We start from the raw sequence: 22,767 nt of genomic DNA on the forward strand, positions 1-22,767 counted from the left end.
ATGTCATTAATAAAGGAGATACAAAATGAACCCTCAAATATTTGTGCACAGATTAGACAATAATCATAGGCATATCCGTGACCAAGTTGCATACCGCATTTATGAACCCCACTATACGCATTATAAATTAATCCCAACCTCCCAGACATCATATCCAACCAATTTTCCCCTACACATCCATCTGTATCCATTTATCCCCATCTCTCTAGGTTGTAGTATAGTTCAAGGCTTCTAACAAGCCGTGCAAAAATATATGGCACCAACACCGATGGCCACCATCGTCTTTTCCGCCATTGTCTTCATGCTGCTTTCCGTGACCACGACGGCTCAAGCCGGTGGATCTGGTGGAGGCAAGCCCAAGGCGACCAACCTCATGGTAGAAGCGTGCAAGTCTTCCACATTCAACAACCCATATGGAGACCCTGACATAGAGCAATTCTGTTTAACGACCCTCCAATCGGACAATCGAAGCACTAAGGCTAAGGATCTCCGTGACCTGCAGCTAGTCGCCGTCGACATCCTTAGGGGTCGAGTCACTACTATCGTCATTAAGGTCAAGAAAATGTTGGAAAACATCAAAAAGGGCACAGTGCCAATGCGGGTCCTCAGTTTGTGTGAGGTGGATTATGACACCGTGGTGAGCGTCATCAACAAATGTGATGCCATGATCAGGGATTACCAAGGGGACGAGGGCGGGCTACGCTCCATAAAGCTAGTCCGTTGGATGGATATGGCATATGACCGTGTCCACGAGTGCAGCTCCGAGCTTGTTGACATGCCTGCGGTGGGGGCTCTTGTCAATGAAAACGATGAATTGGGCATGCTGGTTAAACTGTACACCGCCTTGGTAGCACCATAGGTTTCTTGAGTAATATAGTGTTTATGTTTATCTGGAAGAAAATATGTCGATGATAAATAAATTGTAATCTTACTAGTTATTATAATAAATATAATAATAAATGTGTTGTGGCATCAATTGTACTAGTCCCTCCGTCAAAAAATAAGTATCACTGATTTAGCACAAACTATGTGCTAAATCAGTGACACTTATTTTGGGGCGGAGGGACTATGCTTTTGTCTTTTGATATATTAGCATGCATGGTTTTGCAACAATTCTACATTTTGCCATGATAATTGCAGATTTTTTTTGGGCACGTCCGTCTTTTTTTCTTCAAAGGCTTACAATAATGTCATGTGTCACTCGTTATGGAACCTATCTTTTAAATTGACTTTTGAAATCCCATTGTCAGTGTGTTATTCTGATGTATTGAAATTATATATATCTCCAGTGACGTCTATGCGTGAGTCTTTTCAAGCATGAAGAGCCGAAATCAATGTAAACAAATTGGTGGGGAGAAACAATTAAACTGAAATCAATGTAAACAAATTGGTGGGGAGAAACAATTAAATCGCTCGATCTCGAGCAAATAATCACCGGTTTAGCCAACATCTCACGACCATTTGGGTGTCAAACTGTCAATACTACTTGAAACTTCCGAACAGTTGACCAAGCTCCGTTTGGTAAGCTAGTAGCAAAAATTACGAAATTACAATCAACTTCGGAACAGTTGATTTGATTTTTCTTGAACCGTAGCAACAATTTTCTAGGCTAACCTTAAGAAAGCCACCTCCTCCCCAAGAAAAGCTTAGGGTTCCTCTGCCTTCACCAGCGGCGGCGCCCGTCCGTCTCGTCTTCGGTGGCCTTAGGGCCATGGCGACATGGTGGATCCCGGTCCTTGCATAAGGGAGGGCTCTGTTTTTAGATGTTTCTTTGAGTTTTGTTAGGATTTGTGTCCTACTCAGGAATACGAGACCGCGGTGGCTCCCTGAAGATGGAATAAGGTTCTGTCTGCCTAGCCCTTGTCCCGATGGTTTGTCTAGTATCGCCGGTGGCGTGTGGAGGTGTGTTTCCAGCTGATCTATGCTTTGTGGATTTGTCTGAATCTGGTCATAGTTCATTTATGTGTGTGCTTCTTCAGATTGGATTCTTCCGATCTATGCTATTCTTAATTGGCGTTAGTTGTTGGTCTGCCGCGCTGGTCCTGCGGGACCTTAGCACGATTGACATCCTGACTGTCTACTACAACAAGTTTTGTCCGGCTACAGCAAGGGAGGGGTGACGATGACGGCGCCCCTTCGGCTCGCTTTAGTGCTTGTAGTCGTCGCTAGGTGATCTACGGATCTGGATGTAATTTTTATTATTTTAGGTGTTCGTTATACTGTCATTATTAAAGATAGATAGATCAAAAGTTTTCTTGATAAAAAAAAGTTTTCTAGGCTAACGTTAACTACGTAACCATTCTGTTATTGGAAATTCCGACCAAAGAACAAACATGGTAGGGCACATTTGGAATCTCCTTATCATAGTGATACAATCAAGGGATTATGAACCAACCTGTGGTTGGATGGATAGAGGGATTGTGGTATCCCAGCCCATCAGGGTTTAAGTCCTGGTGCTCGCATTTGTTCCCTCGATTATTTCAGGATTTCCGGCGATGCGCATTCAGTGGGAGGAGACGTTTCCGTCGATGACGAGGTGCCTACGGTGACTTCGTAAATTTCAAGATGATATGCCGGCTCAGTCCTTCGGAGGTGCTCATAGGGGTAGGGTACGCGTGTGTGCCTTCATAGGGGTGAGTGTATGCATGTGTATATGAGCGTTTGCGTCTATACTATGTTAAAAAAATAGGATTTGTTAATGGCGTCAATTAAAAAAATTGGAGATTAATTTTGAAGTGGGTTAGTCACGTAGATGGTGTGGAAGGAAATATGGCACCGTCACCGCGATCCACCAAATCCACAATGGCGCGGCAGCCAACCTCCAATCCAGCACCACCGGTGGAGCCGCCGTTCTTTCCAGCTCAATCCTGGAGGAAACCCCACTGCCGGTGCCGACTACCATGATGCGACTGCCGGCTCCAGATTCCCACCAAACCTCACTGTCGGTGCTGTCCATTGCCGATATCCCGGATGTACTGCTCCAGGAAATCTTCCTCCGCCGACCTCGCCTGCGCCTCCACAGCTCGCGCTTCCTTCCACCGTGTCATCTCCGACCACTCCTTCCTACGGCGATACCGGGCACTCCACCCGCTGCCTCTGGTCGGCATGCTCTTCGTCCCAGCCTAGCCGCCGCACCCCTCCGCCGTCCCGGCCCGCGCCTTCGTCGGCTTTGACTTCTCATGCTCCTCCTTCCTGCCATCCACTGCCGGCCGTTCCTGGAGTCCAATTAACTATCTTTAACGGACGCGCCTTCCTCGCCGGCGCCCCGGTCGAGGAAAAAAGCAGCAGGTGCATCCTCGTTTGCTTCGCCGAGATATGCGACTGGGAGCACCACAATTTTTCGGTCAGTAACCGTAGAAATGCATGCTATGCTTTAGCCAATGCAACTAAAAAATCAATCTGATGAAAGAGACTAGACTGCACATTATACGTCAACACTCTTCCTCACGTGTGGCTCCCTCAGGCCTAAACGTGGACCGAAAGTGGGCTGCAATTTAATTGCGCCAGCCGGGTCTCAAACTCGAGACCTCCTGGCTCCGATACGATGTAGAAATGCATGCTCTAGCCAATGCAACTAAAAGATCAATCTGATGGAAGAGACTAGACCGCACATTATACGTCAACACTCCCCCTCACGTGTGGCTCCCTCAGGCCTAAACGTGGACCAAAAGTGGGCTGCAATTTAATTGTGCCAGCCGGGTCTTGAACTCGAGACCTCTTGGCTCCGATACCATGTAGAAGTGCATGCTCTAGCCAATGCAATCAAAAGACCGATCTGATGAAAGAGACTAGGCCGCACATTATACGTCAACAGTAACCTTGCCGTGTGCGGCGACCCCGTGCACTACCACTATGTCCTGCTGCCCACCGTCCCGGGCGATCTGAAAGCGCTGATCCATAGGCAGACCTCCTCAGTCTGAAGACGTTCTTTGCTCCCGGCGAGGATGACAAGGACCCTTTATCATTCAGGGTGCTATGCCTCGTTTTTTATTTCAAAAAGGAGGTTATCCCCCGGCCTCTGCATCAAGAACGATGCATGCGGCCATTTTATTAATAAGCAAAAGGTTCAATAAAGTCTCTAGGTCTCAAAAAGGTAAAAAAGACTCACAAAGAGGAAGAAGAATATGAAACATGATAGCCACAACCGGCGGAATAAAAGTAGACAGGAAACTAAACACCTATCCTGCTATTACATGACCTCCATCCAAACCGATTGAAGATAGCTCGTGCTACCGTCTCCCATCAGATAGACCTAGTAACCATACACTCCCTGGCATCCATCAGAGTGAGTAGCGACCACACACGGATCAATGTAGTGGCCCGAAAAATAACTGCAAGAAATGATTATGTGTTGCTCTGTTAAAAATCAAATCATTCCTGCAGTTTCATACTGCCCATAATAAAGCACATACTCCTACACAGATCTGTTTTGCCGTTTCTAACTCTACTCCATCTAGCCACGTCCCAAATAACGTGTGGATGGTAGTCGGAGGAGTGATTAAATGCTATGTGAACAGACCACCATAATTTTTTTGTCATTGGGCAATCAAGAAAGAGGTGTTTGATAGATTCATCACGATCACAGAAGCTACATCTTCGAGATCCTGTCCAGTTGCGTTTTGCCAAATTGTCCTTCGTAAAAATGACTTGTTTATGGACAAACCATATAAACACTTTAATTTTTATAGGCACTTTGACTTGCTCTTCCAAATATGCATCGATCGAGGGATAGAGCCAGAGTTGATAATATCCAAATACATGGATTTTACCGAAAACACTCTATTCTTGGTTAGTTTCCAATAGAACTGGTCTGGCTGTTGAGAATCCATCAATCTTCTCACAAGATGGAGCCAAACTTCCCAACGGTTCTCGTCTTCACCTCTTTGTATTGACAATGGCATGTTCTCACTTATAATCAATGGAGTGCTGATTCTACATTGAGATGCTTCATTTCAAAACTACGAGTCTGGGCTATCAAACGCTATTTCGTCCACGGGCATTTCTATTGGCATTTGCATTTCGAGAACGGGTTGCTTGTGCTTGACGTGTGCACAAGGAGTTCTTTGCTGTCGACCTGCCACCTGAACAACTTGGCAATAGCAGTTTTGTCATTGTGGAGACGCCGGAAGGAACACTCGGGATGCTCACTCGAGGCTTTCATGAGGATAGTGAAGATGACCGATATTGACTCACATATTCCATTATGAGAAATAACCAATAGTACTATGAGAAGATCATCCAGTTGCCGAGGTAAAGCGTGCGATTCTGGTTGGTGTCTCTGGGGGATACCTGATCATAGAAGCGGTGTACACCACCACATCTTCACAAGATGAGCCCATGTTTGGATACTTTTCAGTGGACTTGAAGACATTGCAGGTGGAGTTGTTCGCTGCACTTAGCAAACCCATCTATCCTGGTCGACTATATGCTGGTTTCCCACCATCATTGTGTGCACCTACTATATGAAGTGGTGAGCATTTTATCTACTCTACCGATAAATTTGATGCTTGTTATCTGTTCTTAACAGCCTCCTATTCCTATTAGTGCCTTGTTCATATTGAAAGTTCATGCAGTTTCATCTATCTGGAGATGCTGATCGAGCCATGTCGAAGAAAAGCTGATTCCTCTAAGTGTGTTTTGGTCTAGGAAGAGAAAGTGATGCATGCATTGGATTCATCCTCTTGTTCAATGCCGATGCCAGCCAGGTCGAAAGCTATGATTTGTGCTCTCCTCACGTACAATTTTTTTTCCAGTTACAACATTTGAAGAGCGGCTCTGTTTCTGAACTTTTAGTGCTGACTGTTTACTCTGAACATATTTTTACTGCAATGTCATTGCCTAAGCCGAATTGATGTTTGAGGCCAGCATGGGAAAAAACAACCAACTTTCTGATGCTATATAAAACTCATATTTTCCACTTTATTTGGTTCTTTTGCAACTTTCGACAAATGGCACCTTCATTAAGTTCCTTTAGTAATTTAGAGCTTACCTACACAGACTGAATTTTATGGTCAGCAGAGCTACCAGATACATAGCTCTCCACTGCCAAAAATATTCAGAAAGATACATAGCATCTAAAACTGACTGCTAGCTAGTACATCGGTGCATCCTTCAGGGGCCAAATTTCTGCAGATATTAGGTGTACCATCTCTCTGTTGCTAATAGCGCGTTATAGCGCCGCTAATAGCACGCTATAGCATGCTAAGAATTGGCTCGCTAAATCAATCAGTGTACAATGCCTCACTAATAGCATGCTAATATCGTATTTTGAGGCCAGCGCTATTTTATTGTAGTGTGCTATTTTTTTTCCTTAATTACTAATGTTACATGTACTGCTGAGTTCAAAAAATTATAAGTAGAGTGCTATGTTACAAAAACTGCTAATCTGAACGTTCAGGCCATTTCAGGCCTGCTGTCTTTTACGTTCAAAAACTGGTAAGCTTCAAGCCTGTGATGTTCCAAGAGATCAAAATACCACAGCATATAAACCAATAAACAGAGCCAGCTGCTCCGATGATCTCCAGTAAGACTGAATGTATCATTTGCCCTGTCAAACTGACAATGCATGCAAAAATATACTCTCAATCTTGTAAGAGTGCATGCCCTTAACACAAACATACTAGCAGAGAGATTTTTACAAAAAATAGAAATAAATCATGACAAACAAGAATATTATGGTTATGACCAGAGTATCTCATTGGTTTGTTAAACATCATCCGAACTAGTTCACGGAAGGATTTAATGGGTTGAAAAATTGTTTGTACGCTTCTCTCCCGCAAGAGACCAGGTGAAACCGTAAGGCGGCCCCACCCCTGGTTCCTCCCGTCCACTCCCTCCCCTCATTGTCACCGGCGGACGTCGGTAGGCGAATCCCATCCAGCTGGTTTTCAAAGTTGGGGGGCTGCGGTGGGATTCTGGCACAGTTTTCTGTTGAGGTCTATCCCATAGAGGTAGTCAAATTGAGTCAGTGATCAATTTCTAGGTTTCGTCGAACCTAATTGGTTACTTCCAATTACGTAAATCAATTGTTCAAACCCCGCTCAAAGGTAGGGCATTTCTCATTGATATAGAAACGTTTGTACCAGAAACAATAGTATCTCCAATTATAGCCCCTATGGGATGTAAAATATATCTCTTCTTACCATCCCCATAGAACTCATCTACGTATGATTGTAACACCCACTGATGTACCTCATAGTTGGGCCTCCTCTCCTCCGATTCACCTCCTGGGTGTATATGAGAATTCCTTTGGTTTCCTTACACTAAATAAAAGAATTATTAGACTCATCCCTGACATCTCCTGGCCGAAAGGAAGGCTTCAACTCACTTCTTTGTTTGTTGAAAGTCCTGTCCCTCAGTTTTAAAGGAAAGAATAGTTCATTTCCATTGAAGTTACCAAATTTTTCGAAACTACAAAATTTTGTGTTTGGCGGGGCTGGGCAGATGGCGAGAGTGCGGGCTGGCATGCAGCGGCACTAGCACCATTGCGAGTTATTTTTACTTAAATAAAAAGGGTTCGTACTTTTTTTCACTTGGGCGACGGTTATTAGCACAATTTTTTTTAGATGGTTGTTAGCACAATTTGCTCTAGGTAGTTATAATTACTAGTAAGCTTGCACGTGCAACGCACGTTAAATGTTGACCACAAATATATAAATTTGATTAATACACAATGTTGTTATGCCACTCAAGTAGTTTATCCAGAAATGATAAATCTTGTGATCGATAGGCTGTAAAAGAAAAAGAAATCTAGTTATGATTGAAAAGCAACCTTGCATTGTGTTCAGTATGTGGAGATGCAACTTTACAATTGGTCTAAATATCATCATGTAAGCAATGGATAACCAAAACCTGGGAAAAAAGATAGAGATAGTTAAATCAACAGATACTATATAATATGAGGTTGCTAACCAAATGCTTATATAAACCTGCAAATGGCCTTGACAACGTATCATGAAAATTCTGATAGTCAATTACGTGTTACAAATAAACATAACCCACACTTGAACGACTACTAAAATACAAAACAAATATCTCACATAAAAAAATTAATGGCATTGAACCAATATTCTGAAGTGGACAACTTTAAGGGGCCACTTTTGACAATCAAAGGAGCTAGCTTTATTCTGAAGGGCTAGCATTACAATTACGACATAGCCTTCGGTCCCTAACCTGCAGGGCAGGTTTGTACACAGGTGTGCTAAAAATTAACCTCTCTAAGAAGAAAAGATAGAGTAAAAGAACAAAAAGCTTGGCTCAACTCAATTTCTGCCAGGAAGCCGATAATCTCTATCTATTATGTTTTTTTGAGTTCCACATCTCCACCAGTACCCGACAATCAGATTCAAAGGCAACATCAGGCCATTCTTCCTTGTTTTAATAGCAATGTAGTAATATAACAGAGGCAACAGAGATGTCAGACAAAAAACAAACTGAAACTCTAAATAGATTATGCATGTTTGGTCTTTAAATGGGGAACGTTTCCCTGATTCTAAGGGAGATGTAGCTGGATGATGATTCTCCATCCATGACAGGCTAAAACCATGGGGAAGTAATGAAATCATTAGAACAATGTCCATACTGAGAAGCTATTGAATGTTTTTATTCCAGCTTGACATCTACATTGATCTGGAATGCATACTTTCCCTCGTACATTGATAAGATCGACCAGACTAAACCAGCCTTGAAAGGTTCCATCACAACAATTAACCTAGATGGAACACCATATAGAGAAGGCATAGGGATCACGCAAACAGAATTTCTATAGATTGCTTTTCTGTCACAGGTCATTACAAGTAACCTGAATGATAAGTCTTGCTTTCACTACAAGTTCTACAGATTGCTTTGCTAAGGTCTCAAGTATGATTATTAACATAAACTCAACAAACATAAGTATTCGGTTTGATGGTTGTTGGAGCTCAATTGATTGCCCTCATAATCCTACTGTAAATTGACTTGTGCATCAACCTAAATACTTACGCATGTCTATCTAGCTGTGTACAATTAAGCATGCGAAAAAACAACACATTTTAGGCATCAGTGCCAACTGATCCCTTAAATAATGATATTAATTCTACAAATGAAAATGATAAGGTTTGTTTTTCTCAAGCTGGGGGTGTAAGATGCAAGAATAAAGATATAATGTTAGTCTCTGTTCATCATCTGAGAGGCAGCTATACTAAATCCAACTGAAAAGGCCAACAATAATAAATAGGTAAGCTGCTCACTGCTCATGGCTTCATGCATATATCCTCCATGGCTGCCACGGTCCAATTACACTTGAATCAAACAAAGCAACATACATGGACAGAAAAATATGCATAGAAAAATGGCAGGTGCATATCCCGTAGTTAACCACTACCAAAATACAAAATAATCCTGATCCGATCTAATCAAACTCTACTCCTTCCAGCAACAAGCTACATTCGAGCTGAATTGCACAAGCAACTAACCTTGTAACCTTCTTGGAAACCTGGATCACCTCCCTGAACCTTGGGTGCACATTAGGGCTTATCTCCATGGGCCTGTTCAAAATCATGTGAACACAGTTAGAACCTTGTCATTCTTTTGATTCCAATGTACTGAGCTTGATCTGGTTTGAGGGCTTCTAGATCATATTTAGAAATGTCATCTTGTAAACATTTTTAAGCAGAAACCAGGGAACTTAGTGTAGTTACAAAGACACAATGTCTGACCAAGCACCAATGCCAACTCTAAACGCGGTCACAATTTTTCAGCAGGAACTTAGTTCATATACAATCCGAAAACATGCACTTAAGTTCCCTTCCATCCTGCAATCAAAAAAACATGCACGTAAGTTCCCTTCCATATGCAATCTAAGAACATGTACTTAAGCAGGCTAGTCTAAAAACCTGCACTTAAGCAGCTCTAATCCGTCTCTACTCCAGCTCCTTCCTTAATCCACCACCTGCTCCGGCTCCTTCCTCCATCTGCCTCGAATCCCTTGTACCGCATATCCTGAAACAAATAATCATCAATAAACATTAGTATCTTCGATGGAGACTTATGGAGGTATACTCTGCCACAAAGTACCAACCTGAAGTTGAGTAGTGGCCTTAGTGACATAGATCTAAAACTGGTAAGCTCAATAGTTGGCAAGAAACTCTCATATAATTCGATAAAAGGTATGCAGACTTTTTAAGTTAGCAAGTGCTATCAGCTAGCACCATGGCCGTCTCTGTTTGTGTCCGTCGAAATGCTACAGTATAGTACAAAATAAATAATTTTGATGAATACAAAGTAATAATTAATGAGCAGAAGTGTTAAGCTTAATCAATAAAAAGACTAAAGCTCTCCAGCCGAGCCTACACCTGTCAATGTAAATGTATCATATTCTGTCTACACATTGTGCATACCGATCTCTTCATCATCTCGACCTACACCGCTAACTTATTAAAATCCTATCCATCAAAATTTATCTCATGACAGTATCTAGCACTTATTTGGTCTTACCTGGCTATGTCTGTCGGTCTGGCCATCACATGGCCCTCCTCCGGAGAAGCACGCGTCAGCGCCATTCAGGCCGTCCATGGTGCAAGACCAGAAATTTATCCGGCAACAATTACCATTCTTCACAGTTGGAATAAGTTAACAACCGCCACATCAAACCTGTGCTAAAATACACGACCCACCTTCAGTTGCCTGGCTAAATATGGACACGTGAAATGAGTAAAAGAAGATTGATAATTGCATAACCATGAAATTACAACAAGAATAATTCAGGAGAGGGAAGCTACTGAACCCCGTTACAAAGGAACAAATTCAGCTTGTCATTTGATTCTTGGCACGGAATGGGATGCCAAATTAAAAATTAAATGTATACAACCAAAATTGGACACATTAATGAAAAATCAAATTAACTTTAAGTGTATTTGTATTTTGGAAATCGTCATGTTCTGTATGACCACTCATGATCACATATATATAGACAGACAAATCAAACAACATGACAGGTGCTAGACTGGGTGTCATGACTAATTTACAATTATTGGTAGAGGAACAGATCATAATTTCCTTGCTAAATGGGGAAAAACAACTGTTTCATCAGTGATGTATGGGCGTATGACACTGACTTATTATTACCAGTTAACCAATGTCATCATGCAGACATAGAATTATGAATTAAAAAAATTATCCTTTTCTCATGGATGCCTCCTTATGCTTATGCTCCTCCCACAGATGCTCAGATCCAACAGCATGTCCTCTTCCTACAGGGAATCAGTACAGAGACGCATATGTGTGTGTGAGAGAAAGTAGACCCAAAAGGAAGAACAGAGGGGTGCTGTCCTACCTACCTCTTCCACAATCCACAGTGTGCGTCGTCGCTGTGCTCTCTCATCCAGGCCGAGCATGGGGCAGATTTCGCACGGTGCGACGGAAAAGAAGAAAATCGGGCAGCGAGGGGCGGCGTGCTCCAATGTGGGTCGTGCGTGTGTCAGGCGCCACTGCAAGGCAAGGCGTTGCGGGCGGGCGAGAGGGCGGCACTGAGGAGGAGTAGGAGGACGACACAGTGGGCGCTCTTGGGGAAGGCGGCGTCGCGCGGGGAGGAGGCGGGGAGCGACATCGTCGCGTGGGTAGGAGAGGCAGGCGACGTCGCCTCGGCTGGGGGCGGGGAGAGGCTATGCTTTCGGGTAGATGGTGTCGCGAGGACGGCCGCGGCCGCCGGGAAGCGCCCCCATCCAACCCCGTATGCCAAGCGGCCGCCGGAGCGCGCTCGCCGGCGAGCCTCCTCAGCCGCCGCCAAGACTCTCCTTCTCTTCCCCTCTCCTCTCCCGAAGATGCGCTGCCGCCCGGGTCGGCTTGACCCGTATCCATCGGCTGGCATCCAGGCGACCCGTAGCGTGACGAACCTGCCACCGCTCGGCAGCCCAACCGCCCGCCCGCATCTCCAGTAATTGTGTGGGCGTGGGCGGCAGAGTTTCGTCCACTCCCACAAAATTGGTAAACGCACTTTCGTCAAAGGTTAATTTTTATTTTGACGGTTCGATCGTAATTAGTTGGTCTAATTGTAAGGCTCTAATTGGTCCAATTTATTCTGTGTACATTAGATGGGGTGCACTTAGTGATGAATATGTTCGCTTGTTTAATAGTAGTATAGATTCTTTATCTCACAGCAGGTAAGATTCAAAAAGTAAAAAAAATCGTGCGTAGGAATAGGGTTTCTGTTTGCCGCAAGCAGCAACAATTGGTTGAATCATACCAACTCCCCCATGAACCCTAGCCCCCGATCGATCCCCAATGAACATGAAGAGGGACGCAAGTGATCCAGCGGAGCAGCAGCAACAGCAGGTGGGGGAGATGGGCGATGCGCTGTTCACATCGGTGTCTGTCGGAGCAGCTGTGGGTGGGGGAGCGGGGCAGCCCAGCAGCGAAGAAGGGGCGGGGAGCCGCAGCAGCAGCGGTTGGGCGACCTTTGTAGCGCAGAGTCCAAGAAAGAAGCCCTGCTGGTCGCCGCCGCCGCCGCCGCCACCGTTCCTGAGAGAAGAAAAGCTCCACGGGCCATTCCTTCCCAAGGCCAAACAGACTCCCCACCTGACCACCGTGATGGCGCCGTCCATAGCAGATATCCTAGATGTGTTGCTCGAGGAAATCTTCCTCCGCCTCCGCCGCCTGCCCCTCCTCCCACCGCATCATCGCCGACCATGCCTTCTTGCGCCGCTACCGCGCCCTCCACCCACCACCTCTCATCGGCATTCTCGACAACCAGAAACACTTCATCCCAGCACAGCCGCCGCACCCCTCCGCCCTCGCTGCCCGCGCCTTCACCGGCTTCGATTTCTCTTGCTCCTCCTTACTCCCCTCCACCGCCGGCCGTACCTGGAGTCCAATTGACTTCTTTGACGGACGTGTCCTCCTAGCCAGCGTCCCAGTCAGAAATTTTGTTGGCAGACACATCCTCTTGGGCTCCAAAGTGGACGGCAAAAGTTTGGTCAGGAAGTTCATCGTGTGCGACCCGGTGCACCGTCGGTATATCATGCTGCCCGCCATCCCCGTTGACCTGAACGCGCTGGTCCATAAACAGGAACTCCTCGGTCAGGAGATTTTCCTTGCTCCCGGTGAGGACAAGGAGGACCCTGTTAAACATACATATGTCACGGCAACATACATGTGTCACGGCATTGCTTGGTGGCCAAGGCTTTGGAGTAGTTAGGAGATATATTCTCTAGTTGTTAGCATGGTTATCTTTTATCTTTATATTCTCCTCTATCTCTTCATGTATCTCTCTGGTTGTTGAACAACCTAATCTTGTATGCCTCTGCGAGAGCCGGCCTCGCCTAAATCAATATATACCATGCGGGCTCCCATGTTACGGGAGTTGAGACGCTTCTACAATTTCCACATGGTATAGAGAGCAGGCCTCTTCCATAGCATCTAGCTCATCTTTCTCCATCCTCTCCATCTTCAATCCATCACTCTGCAGCCATGTCCTCCTCCACCACAATCACCTCCTCTGGCCTCAACTACAACACATCAGAACCTCTCAGCCGGACGAACTATGTTCTCTGGCGAGCCCAGGCGCGATCCCAGATACTGGGCGCTGGCTTGTTTGGCTACATAGATCAAACCATAGAGGAGCCTCCCAAAACAATCACTAGCAAAGACAAAGATGGTAAGGAGCAGGTAGTTCCCAATCCTGCCCATAATCCCTGGTTAGTTCAAGATCAGCAAATCGTGGCATATCTCCTTCGTAATCTGTCGAAGGAGGTGCTGGTTCAAGTGGCTTCGCTTGAATCATCTCATGCGATCTGGATGGCATTAGCAAATATGTTCTCTGCAGTTTCTTTGTCTCGCGTGAACAACATCAGATCTGCCCTCACCAACGCCCAGAAAGGATCTCAATCCGCCTCCACCTACTTCGGGAAGATGCGTGCCCTCTCTGACGAGCTTGCGGCGGCGGGAAAGCCGCTCGGGGAGGGAGAGCTCATCTCCTTCATCATCGTCGGACTTGACATGGAGTATCAACCGATCATCTCTGCACTCGACGTCCGCACCGAGCCCATCACCGTCGACGCGCTCTTCTCTATGGTAGCCAACTTCGATCAGCGCGTTGAGATGTTCAACGGCGCCGGTGGCTTCAAGTCATCGGCCAACGCAGCCTCCAAAGGTTGCTCGGGCGGTGGCAAAGGCGGCTACCGAAACCAGAAGAACGGCGGCCGCGGCGGGGGCTATCCTGGCGGTGGTGGCCAAAACCCTAGCAGCGGCTATCCTGGCGCTGGTGGCGGCGCCTACAACCATGGCGGTGGCGGCGGCTACAACAACCACGGCAACAGCGGTGGCCAAGGCGGTGGCCATCGTGGCGGCGGTGGCGGGGGCTACTACTACAACAACGGCCCACCTAGCCACTACTACAACAACAATCAAGGCGCTCGCTTCATGGGGTACGAGGAGTATGAAAACAAATGCCAAATCTGTAAGAAAACTAACCATATTGCGAAAGAATGCAAGTGGCGCTATGCAGAGGACAATTCCAGAAGGAGGCGTGTTGCAGCTGCGGCAGATGCCTCATACGGAGTTGACTCCAACTGGTATCTTGACTCTGGCTCAAATGAGAATATTATCTCTGAGCTTGAGAAGATGACCATGCACGAGAAGTACCAAGGCCAAGATCAAGTCCACACTGCTGAAAACGGTCCAGGTATGATGATAAGTCATGTTGGCAAGTCTATTATTCAAACCCCACATCGTGATATTCGTGTAGATGATGTTCTGCATATTCCTAATGCATCAAAAAATCTTCGGTCAGTTCATCGTATTACTCTTGACAATGGTGTCTTCATAGAGTTTCATCCCTTCTTCTTTTTGATCAAGGATCAGGTCATGAGGAGGGTGCTTTATCGCGGTAGATGTGTGCAAGGTCTCTATCCGTTGATCCCCACAATTTCCAAGTTCAATAAGCAAACATATGGAGCTTTCAAGGTGTCCTTAGAACGATGGCATAATCGTTTAGGCCACCCATCTTTTTCCGTTGTTTATCAAATTCTTAGCAAAATTAAGCTCGCATTTGTTGACGAGCACGATCATGAAACTATTTGTGACTCTTGCCAAAGAGCAAAAAGCCACCAGTTGCCATATCCTATTACCAATAGTGTTTCAACAAAACCCTTGCAGCTTGTATTTTCTGATGTATGGGGACCGGCCCCTTCCTCTGTTGGTCGGCACACCTATTACGTGAGTTTCATCGATGACTTTAGCAAGTATACTTGGATATACCTCCTTAAGAAACGCTCCGATGTTTTCCAAGTCTTTCTAAACTTTCAAGCTCTTGTCGAACGACAATTTGATTGCAAAATACTTGCCATGCAATCATATTGGGGAGGGGAATACGAGAAACTTAACTCCTTTTTCCAACGAATAAGGATTTCTCATCATGTTTCTTGCCCTCACACTCACCAACAAAATGGTTCAGCGGAGCGCAAGCATAGACACATTGTTGATGTTGGTCTTTCCCTCCTTGCCGGAGCATCCATGCCGCTCAAATTCTGGGATGAGGCGTTCCTCACCGCGGTGCACCTCATAAATATTTTACCTAGTCGTGTCATTAATTTTGAGACACCCACTGAACGTCTACTTCATATCAAACCCGAGTACTCCCATCTTCGTGTGTTTGGTTGCGCATGTTGGCCTAACCTTCGTCCCTATAATAATAGGAAACTTATGTTTCGATCAACACAATGTGTCTTCATAGGCTACAGTGCACAACATAAAGGTGTTAAGTGTCTTGATGTAGCCACGGACGTGTGTATATCTCCCGAGATGTTGTCTTTGATGAAACGGTGTTTCCTTTTGCCAAACTCCACCCAAATGCCGGCGCTTTGCTTCGCAAAGAAATTCTTCTTCTGCCCTCCACCTTGACCGGCGTTGATCATGGGGGAGAGAATAATAGTACTGACCAACTTGCCTCTAATCATCATATTATGCATGAGATTACTGCTGCAGATTTAAATTCAGATGAAGAGGAAAATTGCAGTTCAAACAGACGTGATTTTATGTGCCCCCTGACTGGCGACACAGACGCAAATCGAGGAGGATCCGCCTCGGGATCCCTACGGCTGGACCCAATATCCTCTCTGGGATCCGGGCGCACAACACCTGGTCGCGCCTCGGGGCCCGAGCGCCTCGAGCGGGCGCGTGATCAGGACAACGATGGCGTCGCTCCACGCCAACCGCCTAACGACGCGTGGCGGACAGATATCCATGCGTCTGAGCCCACCTCACCTGGTTGGCCCGCGTCGGCTTCGCCAGGGCCCGCCACTGCACCAGATTCGATTGGGCCCGCTGCTTCACCTCCGAGGCGGTCGCCCACAGGCGCGACACAATCCTCCTCGGGGTCTGAGTCGCCAGCACCTGAGGCTGATGCGGCTGGTGGATCCCCTGAGGCTCCGTCTCCTGTGGTTTCTCCTGTGGCGCCGCGCACTAGGCTACAGAAGGGAATTACTACTCGTTTAAATTACAAAAATTTCTCCAAAATTGGTATGTCCTGCACAACCGGTGAACCTAACAGTTTAATGACAGCACTTGGTGATCCTAGGTGGAAGGCGGCCATGGAAGATGAAATCACGGCGTTGCGTAAAAATAAAACATGGCACCTAGTGCCCCCTCGACCAGGCAGAAATCTAATTGATTGTAAGTGGGTCTATCGAATCAAGAAGAAGTCTGACGGTACCATAGACAGATACAAGGCAAGACTTATAGCCAAGGGCTTCAAGCAAAGGTATGGAATAGATTATGAGGACACGTTTAGTCCTATTGTTAAAGCTGCAACAATCCGTCTTGTGTTATCAATAGCTGTGTCCAAGGGATGGAGTCTGAGGCAGCTAGATGTCCAGAACGCGTTTCTTCATGGTGTTCTGGAAGAGGAAGTGTACATGAAACAGCCTCCTAGGTTTGAAGATAAAGATGCACCATCCTATGTCTGCAAGCTTGATAAGGCCTTGTATGGGTTGAAGCAGGCACCCATGGCATGGTATTCATGGTTAAGCATGAAACTTCAGTCACTTGGCTTTGTTCCATCAAAATCTGACACCTCCTTGTTCATTTATAACAAGCACAAAACATCCATATTTGTTTTAATATATGTTGACGACATAATTGTCACTAGCTCTTCTGATGGAGCTGTGACAGCATTACTTAAGGATCTAGGCTCTGAGTTTGCACTCAAGGACTTGGGAGACCTGCATTTCTTCTTGGGCATTGAGGTCAAGAAACACAGTAATGGTATTCATCTATCTCAGGCAAAGTATGCTACTGAACTGGTAAGTAGAATTGGCATGCAGAATTGTAAATCTTCACCAACACCTTTGTCTAGTTCAAAACCTTTATCCTTGACAGAAGGACAGCCTCTGCACAAAGAGGATATTACGGGTTACAGGAGTCTAGTTGGTGGACTTCAGTACTTGACTCTTACTCGACCTGACATCTCTTTTGCAGTCAATAAGGTGTGTCAGTATCTTCACGCACCTACCACAGCTCACTGGACAGCTGCAAAACGAATTCTTAGGTACATAAGAAGCACTATACACTTGGGTCTTACATTCAGCAAGTCATCTTCCACACGTGTCAGTGCCTTCTCAGATGCAGACTGGGCTGGTTGTTCAGATGACAGAAGGTCAACAGGTGGTTTTGCTATCTTTTATGGACCTAACTTGATATCATGGTGTGCAAGAAAACAAGCTACTGTTTCCAGGTCAAGTACAGAAGCAGAGTATAAAGCATTAGCAAATGCAACGGCATAAATCATTTGGGTTCAGTCTATGCTCAGAGAACTTGGAGTGACTCAGACTCAGCCTCCTTGTTTGTGGTGTGACAATCTTGGTGCTACATATTTATCTGCTAATCCAGTCTTTCATGCCAGGACAAAGCACATTGAAATAGACTTTCATTTTGTAAGAGAACGTGTTGCCAATAAACAGCTTGAGATCAGATTTATACCTTCCAAAAATCAGCTTGCAGATGGGTTCAGAAAGGCATTGCCGACCAAAGGTTTTGAAGAGTTTAAACGTAATCTCAACTTGTCATAGTTGTGATTATGGGGGAGTGTTAAACATACATATGTCACGGCAACATACATGTGTCACGGCATTGCTTGGTGGCCACGGCTTTGGAGTAGTTAGGAGATATATTCTCTAGTTGTTAGCATGGTTATCTTTTATCTTTATATTCTCCTCTATTTCTCCATGTATCTCTCTGGTTGTTGAACAACCTAATCTTGTATGCCTCTGCGAGAGCCGGCCTCGCCTAAATCAATATATACCACGCGGGCTCCCATGTTACGGGAGTTGAGACGCTTCTACAATTTCCAAAGACCCATTGTCATTCCGGGTGATATGCTTGGTGCAATGCAGAATGAATCTGTTGCTTCTGGTCTTCTCCTCGTTGAATGGACAATGGCATGTTCTTACTTCTGACCAATGGGGTGCTTCGGCTACACTTGCTTCATTTGTGAAGTCTGATCCTGAGCTGTCCAGTCGTCAATTCGTCCATGGATGCTTCTATTGGCATTTGCAATTGCGGAACGAGTTACTTGTGCTTGACTTGCACGCAATGGAGTTTTCTACTGTCAACCTCCAATCTGAGTCACTAGGGAGTAAAAGTTTCCTCCTTGTCGAGGCAGAAAAAGGAATGCTCGGGATGCTCACTGTAGGTAACGGCTATGATAAGGACATCAAAGATCGTCGATATTGGCTCGCGTATTCTATTCTGACAAATAACCAATGGCATTTGGAGAAGGTCATCCCGTTACCGGTAAAGGATGTGCGTCTGGTTCGTGCAGCCGGGGGATACCTGCTCATGTACACGGTGCACTTAAAATCTTCTCAAGGCCAGCTGGAGTTTCGATACTTTTCGGTGGACCTTAAGACTTTCCAGGTCGAGTTGTTCACTGCAGTTTGCAAGCACTTTCCTGGACGACTGTACGCTGGTTTCCAAAACCACCTGGACGACTGTATTCTGGTTTCCCACCATCACTATGTGCGCCAACTATATGAAGCGGTGAGCGTGTTAACTACTCTTTGCTTACTTTTATTTAACTTTATTTCAGTGTTACGCAACAGAAATAAGATTCAGGCATTCACTATATGAGTTGGTCGAGTTCACATAGTTTCCCAGTTATAATCTTATTCAATATATTTATTTATTCCACATAATCTCTGTATGAGTAGAAAACATCAGATTACAACAGCCCATGTTTGGCGGCTGGAGGTGGGAGGTGGCTCCGGAGAAATCCGAGGCCAGTAGTGCTGGCCACAACGGCGGCGACGCCCGAGGGCGCCGTACCCTTCTTGTAGGCGCCGTCCAGGTTGCCTCCTTCCCCTCTTTCTTCCATCCAGCTCGTATGCCGGGCGAAAGCCCAAATCCTTGCCGGATTGAGCGACAGCGGCGCTCCGGGCGTCGTCACCCTCTTGGGGGTGTCGTTCGTGGTGAGCTTGGGATGGATGTGATGCTTTGGTTGCTTGGCGGCGGTTGGTGGCGTGGTCGGAGTTCGTTTGGTGGCGGTGCGTTGGCGCTCTGCCGCCTATGTGCTCAGCCTCGGAGTCCTTCTTCCACGGTGCTTGGTCTTCAGCAGCCTTGCCAGACTCGGCGGAGCGGTGCTTCATCTTCCTCATTGATGACGGCGTATCTCGGTGGCGTGGCGCAGTGGAGATTCGGCGTCCGATGTGTGGCGATGGACTCGCGCAGGAGGATGTAGCTGTCTGGTGTCGTGGTGACGTCGATGGCTGAGTGGCCAAACAAGGTAGAGGCCTCAATATTTGCTCTGAAGACGGACATGTGGAAGATGGCGGCGACGACACACGAGTGCGTCGAACCGGTTTGTACCCTAGACCCAGTATGTGGCTCGGCTGGGGCTTCCGGCTTTTGATGTTAGGTTTAGGTGAGTGGTCTGGGTAGTGGCCCAGCTAGCACCCCTTCATCATTTTGATGTTAGGCTTAGATGAGTGGTCTGGGTAGTGGCCTAGCTAGCAAGCCTTCATTATTTGGATAGGAGTAGTGGCATATGTTGCCAAGATGGCGGATTCAGGCATATTGTTGTAATACTTTGCAAAGGCCGGGGGTCATCTCGAGAATAATCAATAAAGTGGCCGCACCGGTGGTCATCCTCCTTTTTTTAAAAAAACAACAGCCCATGTTTCTGCTTCCAACAGCAGTTTTGAAAGCAATAAAGTTATTCCTTTTTTTTTCGAGAAAACGCAAACGACCTCGGCATGGTAGAAAGTCAGTTACAGTCATCCGAGGACGAACAGTCAAGGTAGTTCTGGCAGTTTACTTTTTATGTGATTACATTTCACTGCAGCTTACTCTATAAACCTCTAGTGTAAACACAGATAGTTCCTCTAGTAGCTCCACATATGACTGTAGATTGCCATAGTCAGTTTAGTGGAATGTCTGATTTTGGGTAAGCAGAAAGCAGAAAACAGACAGCAGAATTTAGTTGTTTGTCCATTTCTGCCATTGGATTGCTAAGCAGAAAGCAGTATGTCACATATGGTGCAAGTAATCTCAGTCATAAGTATATTATTGTTATTGTTACTTTCAGCTGATCTGGGTAAGTAACTTCATTTACATGGATGCAGCACCAGTCCTTGAAAATATCGGTTTCTTGAATGGAGACCTCGGCATACTGCATTCTTGTTGTGGAAACTCTAGGTTGCTTAATCATATGCACATATTGGAAATTAAGGGGGTTTGCAAAGCACATATTTGGAGCATTGTTCCCTGTTTGGTAGTTTCTTCTTTTCATGTAATTAAATGCCACTGGGCAATGTGATGCAAAGATCCAGTGTCAAGTTCATGCATGAGATGTGATATATTTGATGCCTGTTACATGTACTCGTAGCTCTATATTCCTATTTTGTACTGTTCATATGGGAAGTTCGTGCTGTTTTATGACTTTCATTTATCTGCAGATGCTGATGCCATGTCGAAGAAGAGAAGAGTTTGTTCCTCCATGCGCCTTGTGGTCTAGGAAATGAAAGTGATGCGTGGATTAGATGTATTCGTTTGCTGTATTTCCAAGTTTTGAATTGTAAAGTATTGGCTATTTACAAACCATTGGCTATGTTAGAATTTTGGATGCATTTGCTTGTTGGCATGTTTGAAGCTATGATATGTGCGTGCGTGAGTGATATCCTGGCGCACAATTTTTTCCCCAGTTACAACATTTGAAGTGTGTGTTTGAAGCTATGAACTTTTAGGTTCTCACTGGGTTCAAACAACTGAATATCTGAACATATCTGCTACTGCAATGTACATGTCTAAAAGAATGGGTGTGCCCTGTTCGAAGTCTGAGTTTTACTTGATTTGGTGAACTCTTTCAATGGCGTGGTTTTGAAGAAAAAATGTGTGTATTGCTGCATGGAATAACTTGGCTTGGAACCACTACTGGCATCTACTACGTCGATGCTTCCTTGAGGGGCCAAATTTTTCTTCAGGCCTTACGTGCACTATCTCTATATTGTGAATGTTGCACATGCAGAAGCTGTCACTCGTTCCTTTTAGGCCAAACTAAATTATGTGATGGTGGAAAACCAACTTATTGCAAAATCATTGATAACCAGGAGTCTTGTGACACATAAACAGACCGAGTAGCTCCCATGATCTGCAATAAGCTCGAATGTCTCTTTTACAGTGTCAAACCGGCAATACCTGGAAAATACTGTATGGAACATGTATGCTCTGAATTTTGTGGAAGTGCATGAACATACTGGTAGACAGATTTTTGCATATGAACAGAATGCCCAAATGAAGTTAGCTTAGCTCTGGCGGCTTTCTTGAGCAGCTATTAGCTAGCACATTGATGCATACTTATTTCTATAGTACGTACATCCTCGATCTGGTTGGAAGACGAAAGTAACAAGAGAGCTGGAACTTCCCAAACAGAGTAGTCACAACCTATGTCCACCAGTGGCGGAGCTAGCTTTTCACATCAGGGTGGTCCGCCCCCCAAAAAAAATTTTGACAAAAAATGCGACATGTGAACGTTCTAACTAGTTCACAGTATCACATAGAAATAGATCAATATGGTCTTACAAACAAACTAGAATTCTCAATTAAGACTAAGTTTTGCATAAAGAAACCTACATAGTACATATATACTACATGGATCATAGACATACCTTGAGAAGTTTAAAAACACTACGTTTTCGGCCTACGCTTTTGCATTGTCATGAAGGTATCAATTATATCATGTTCATTCACTTTGGAGAAAGGATTTCTCTCAACACATGTGACTAGACAATCATCCAAAAGACTATCGCCCATCTTATTTCTCAACTTGCTCTTGACTATGCTCATGGCAAAAAATGCGCTCACAACATTTGTTGTTGCCACCGGTAGAATAAATACCAATTTTAGAAGCAAGTACACCAAATGATGAACTATATGTCTCCCTATTTGACCAAGCTTAACCGAGAGATCAACAGGATTTCCAAGGCCTCGGAAGTTGTCATCTTTTTTCATGTCATCTATATAGTTATGAACTTGTAGTTTAAGGTGTATCAAGTCATCACTTGAAAAATCTTTGGGATAAAACTCAACAAGTCTTTGTACCTTGCATACCATTTGTGCATCAAAAGCAGCAAATGAGTTGGCGGGATTCAAAGCAGATATAGAAGATGACAACTCCATGTTGATCTCATCAAACCGATTTTCAAGCTCTTGACTAATTTGATCAATGACTCCAAAAAAATTCTCTTCTAAAGTGATCTCCGGCCCTCTTCATTTTACAACAAATCTGCAAGAAAACGACTTTCT

General features: G+C 45.1%; 2 protein-coding genes across 2 annotated transcripts; both read left to right on the forward strand.

Annotated features, from left to right (window-relative positions):
* The first annotated feature begins 162 nt into the window (after positions 1 to 162).
* On the forward strand, positions 163 to 972 carry LOC123083463 (uncharacterized). Its single transcript, XM_044505503.1, has one exon. The coding sequence runs from the start codon at positions 254 to 256 to the stop codon at positions 857 to 859; it is 606 nt and encodes a 201-aa protein (XP_044361438.1). The 5' UTR covers positions 163 to 253; the 3' UTR covers positions 860 to 972.
* Positions 973 to 12,592: 11,620 nt separating this feature from the next.
* LOC123084439 (uncharacterized) lies at positions 12,593 to 20,980 on the forward strand. The gene is made up of 5 exons (XM_044506043.1): positions 12,593 to 13,088; positions 18,320 to 18,441; positions 18,478 to 18,961; positions 20,552 to 20,560; positions 20,922 to 20,980. Exons 1-5 carry the CDS (start codon positions 12,593 to 12,595, stop codon positions 20,978 to 20,980), a joined length of 1,170 nt encoding a protein of 389 aa, XP_044361978.1.
* Positions 20,981 to 22,767: the final 1,787 nt, after the last annotated feature.

The sequence above is a fragment of the Triticum aestivum genome, chromosome 4A (genome assembly GCF_018294505.1).
Source record: "Triticum aestivum cultivar Chinese Spring chromosome 4A, IWGSC CS RefSeq v2.1, whole genome shotgun sequence".
NCBI classification, from domain to species: Eukaryota; Viridiplantae; Streptophyta; class Magnoliopsida; order Poales; family Poaceae; genus Triticum; species Triticum aestivum.

Coding starts and splice junctions, on each gene's coding strand:
- LOC123084439 (XM_044506043.1), top strand. CDS start 12,593: ATGTGTTGCTCGAGGAAATCTTCCTCCGCCTCCGCCGCCTGCCCCTCC. Junction 13,089..18,319: donor TGCTCCCGGTGAGGACAAGG/AGGACCCTGTTA, acceptor CTACAATTTCCA/AAGACCCATTGTCATTCCGG. Junction 18,442..18,477: donor CTGACCAATGGGGTGCTTCG/GCTACACTTGCT, acceptor TCTGATCCTGAG/CTGTCCAGTCGTCAATTCGT.
- LOC123083463 (XM_044505503.1), top strand. CDS start 254: ATGGCACCAACACCGATGGCCACCATCGTCTTTTCCGCCATTGTCTTC.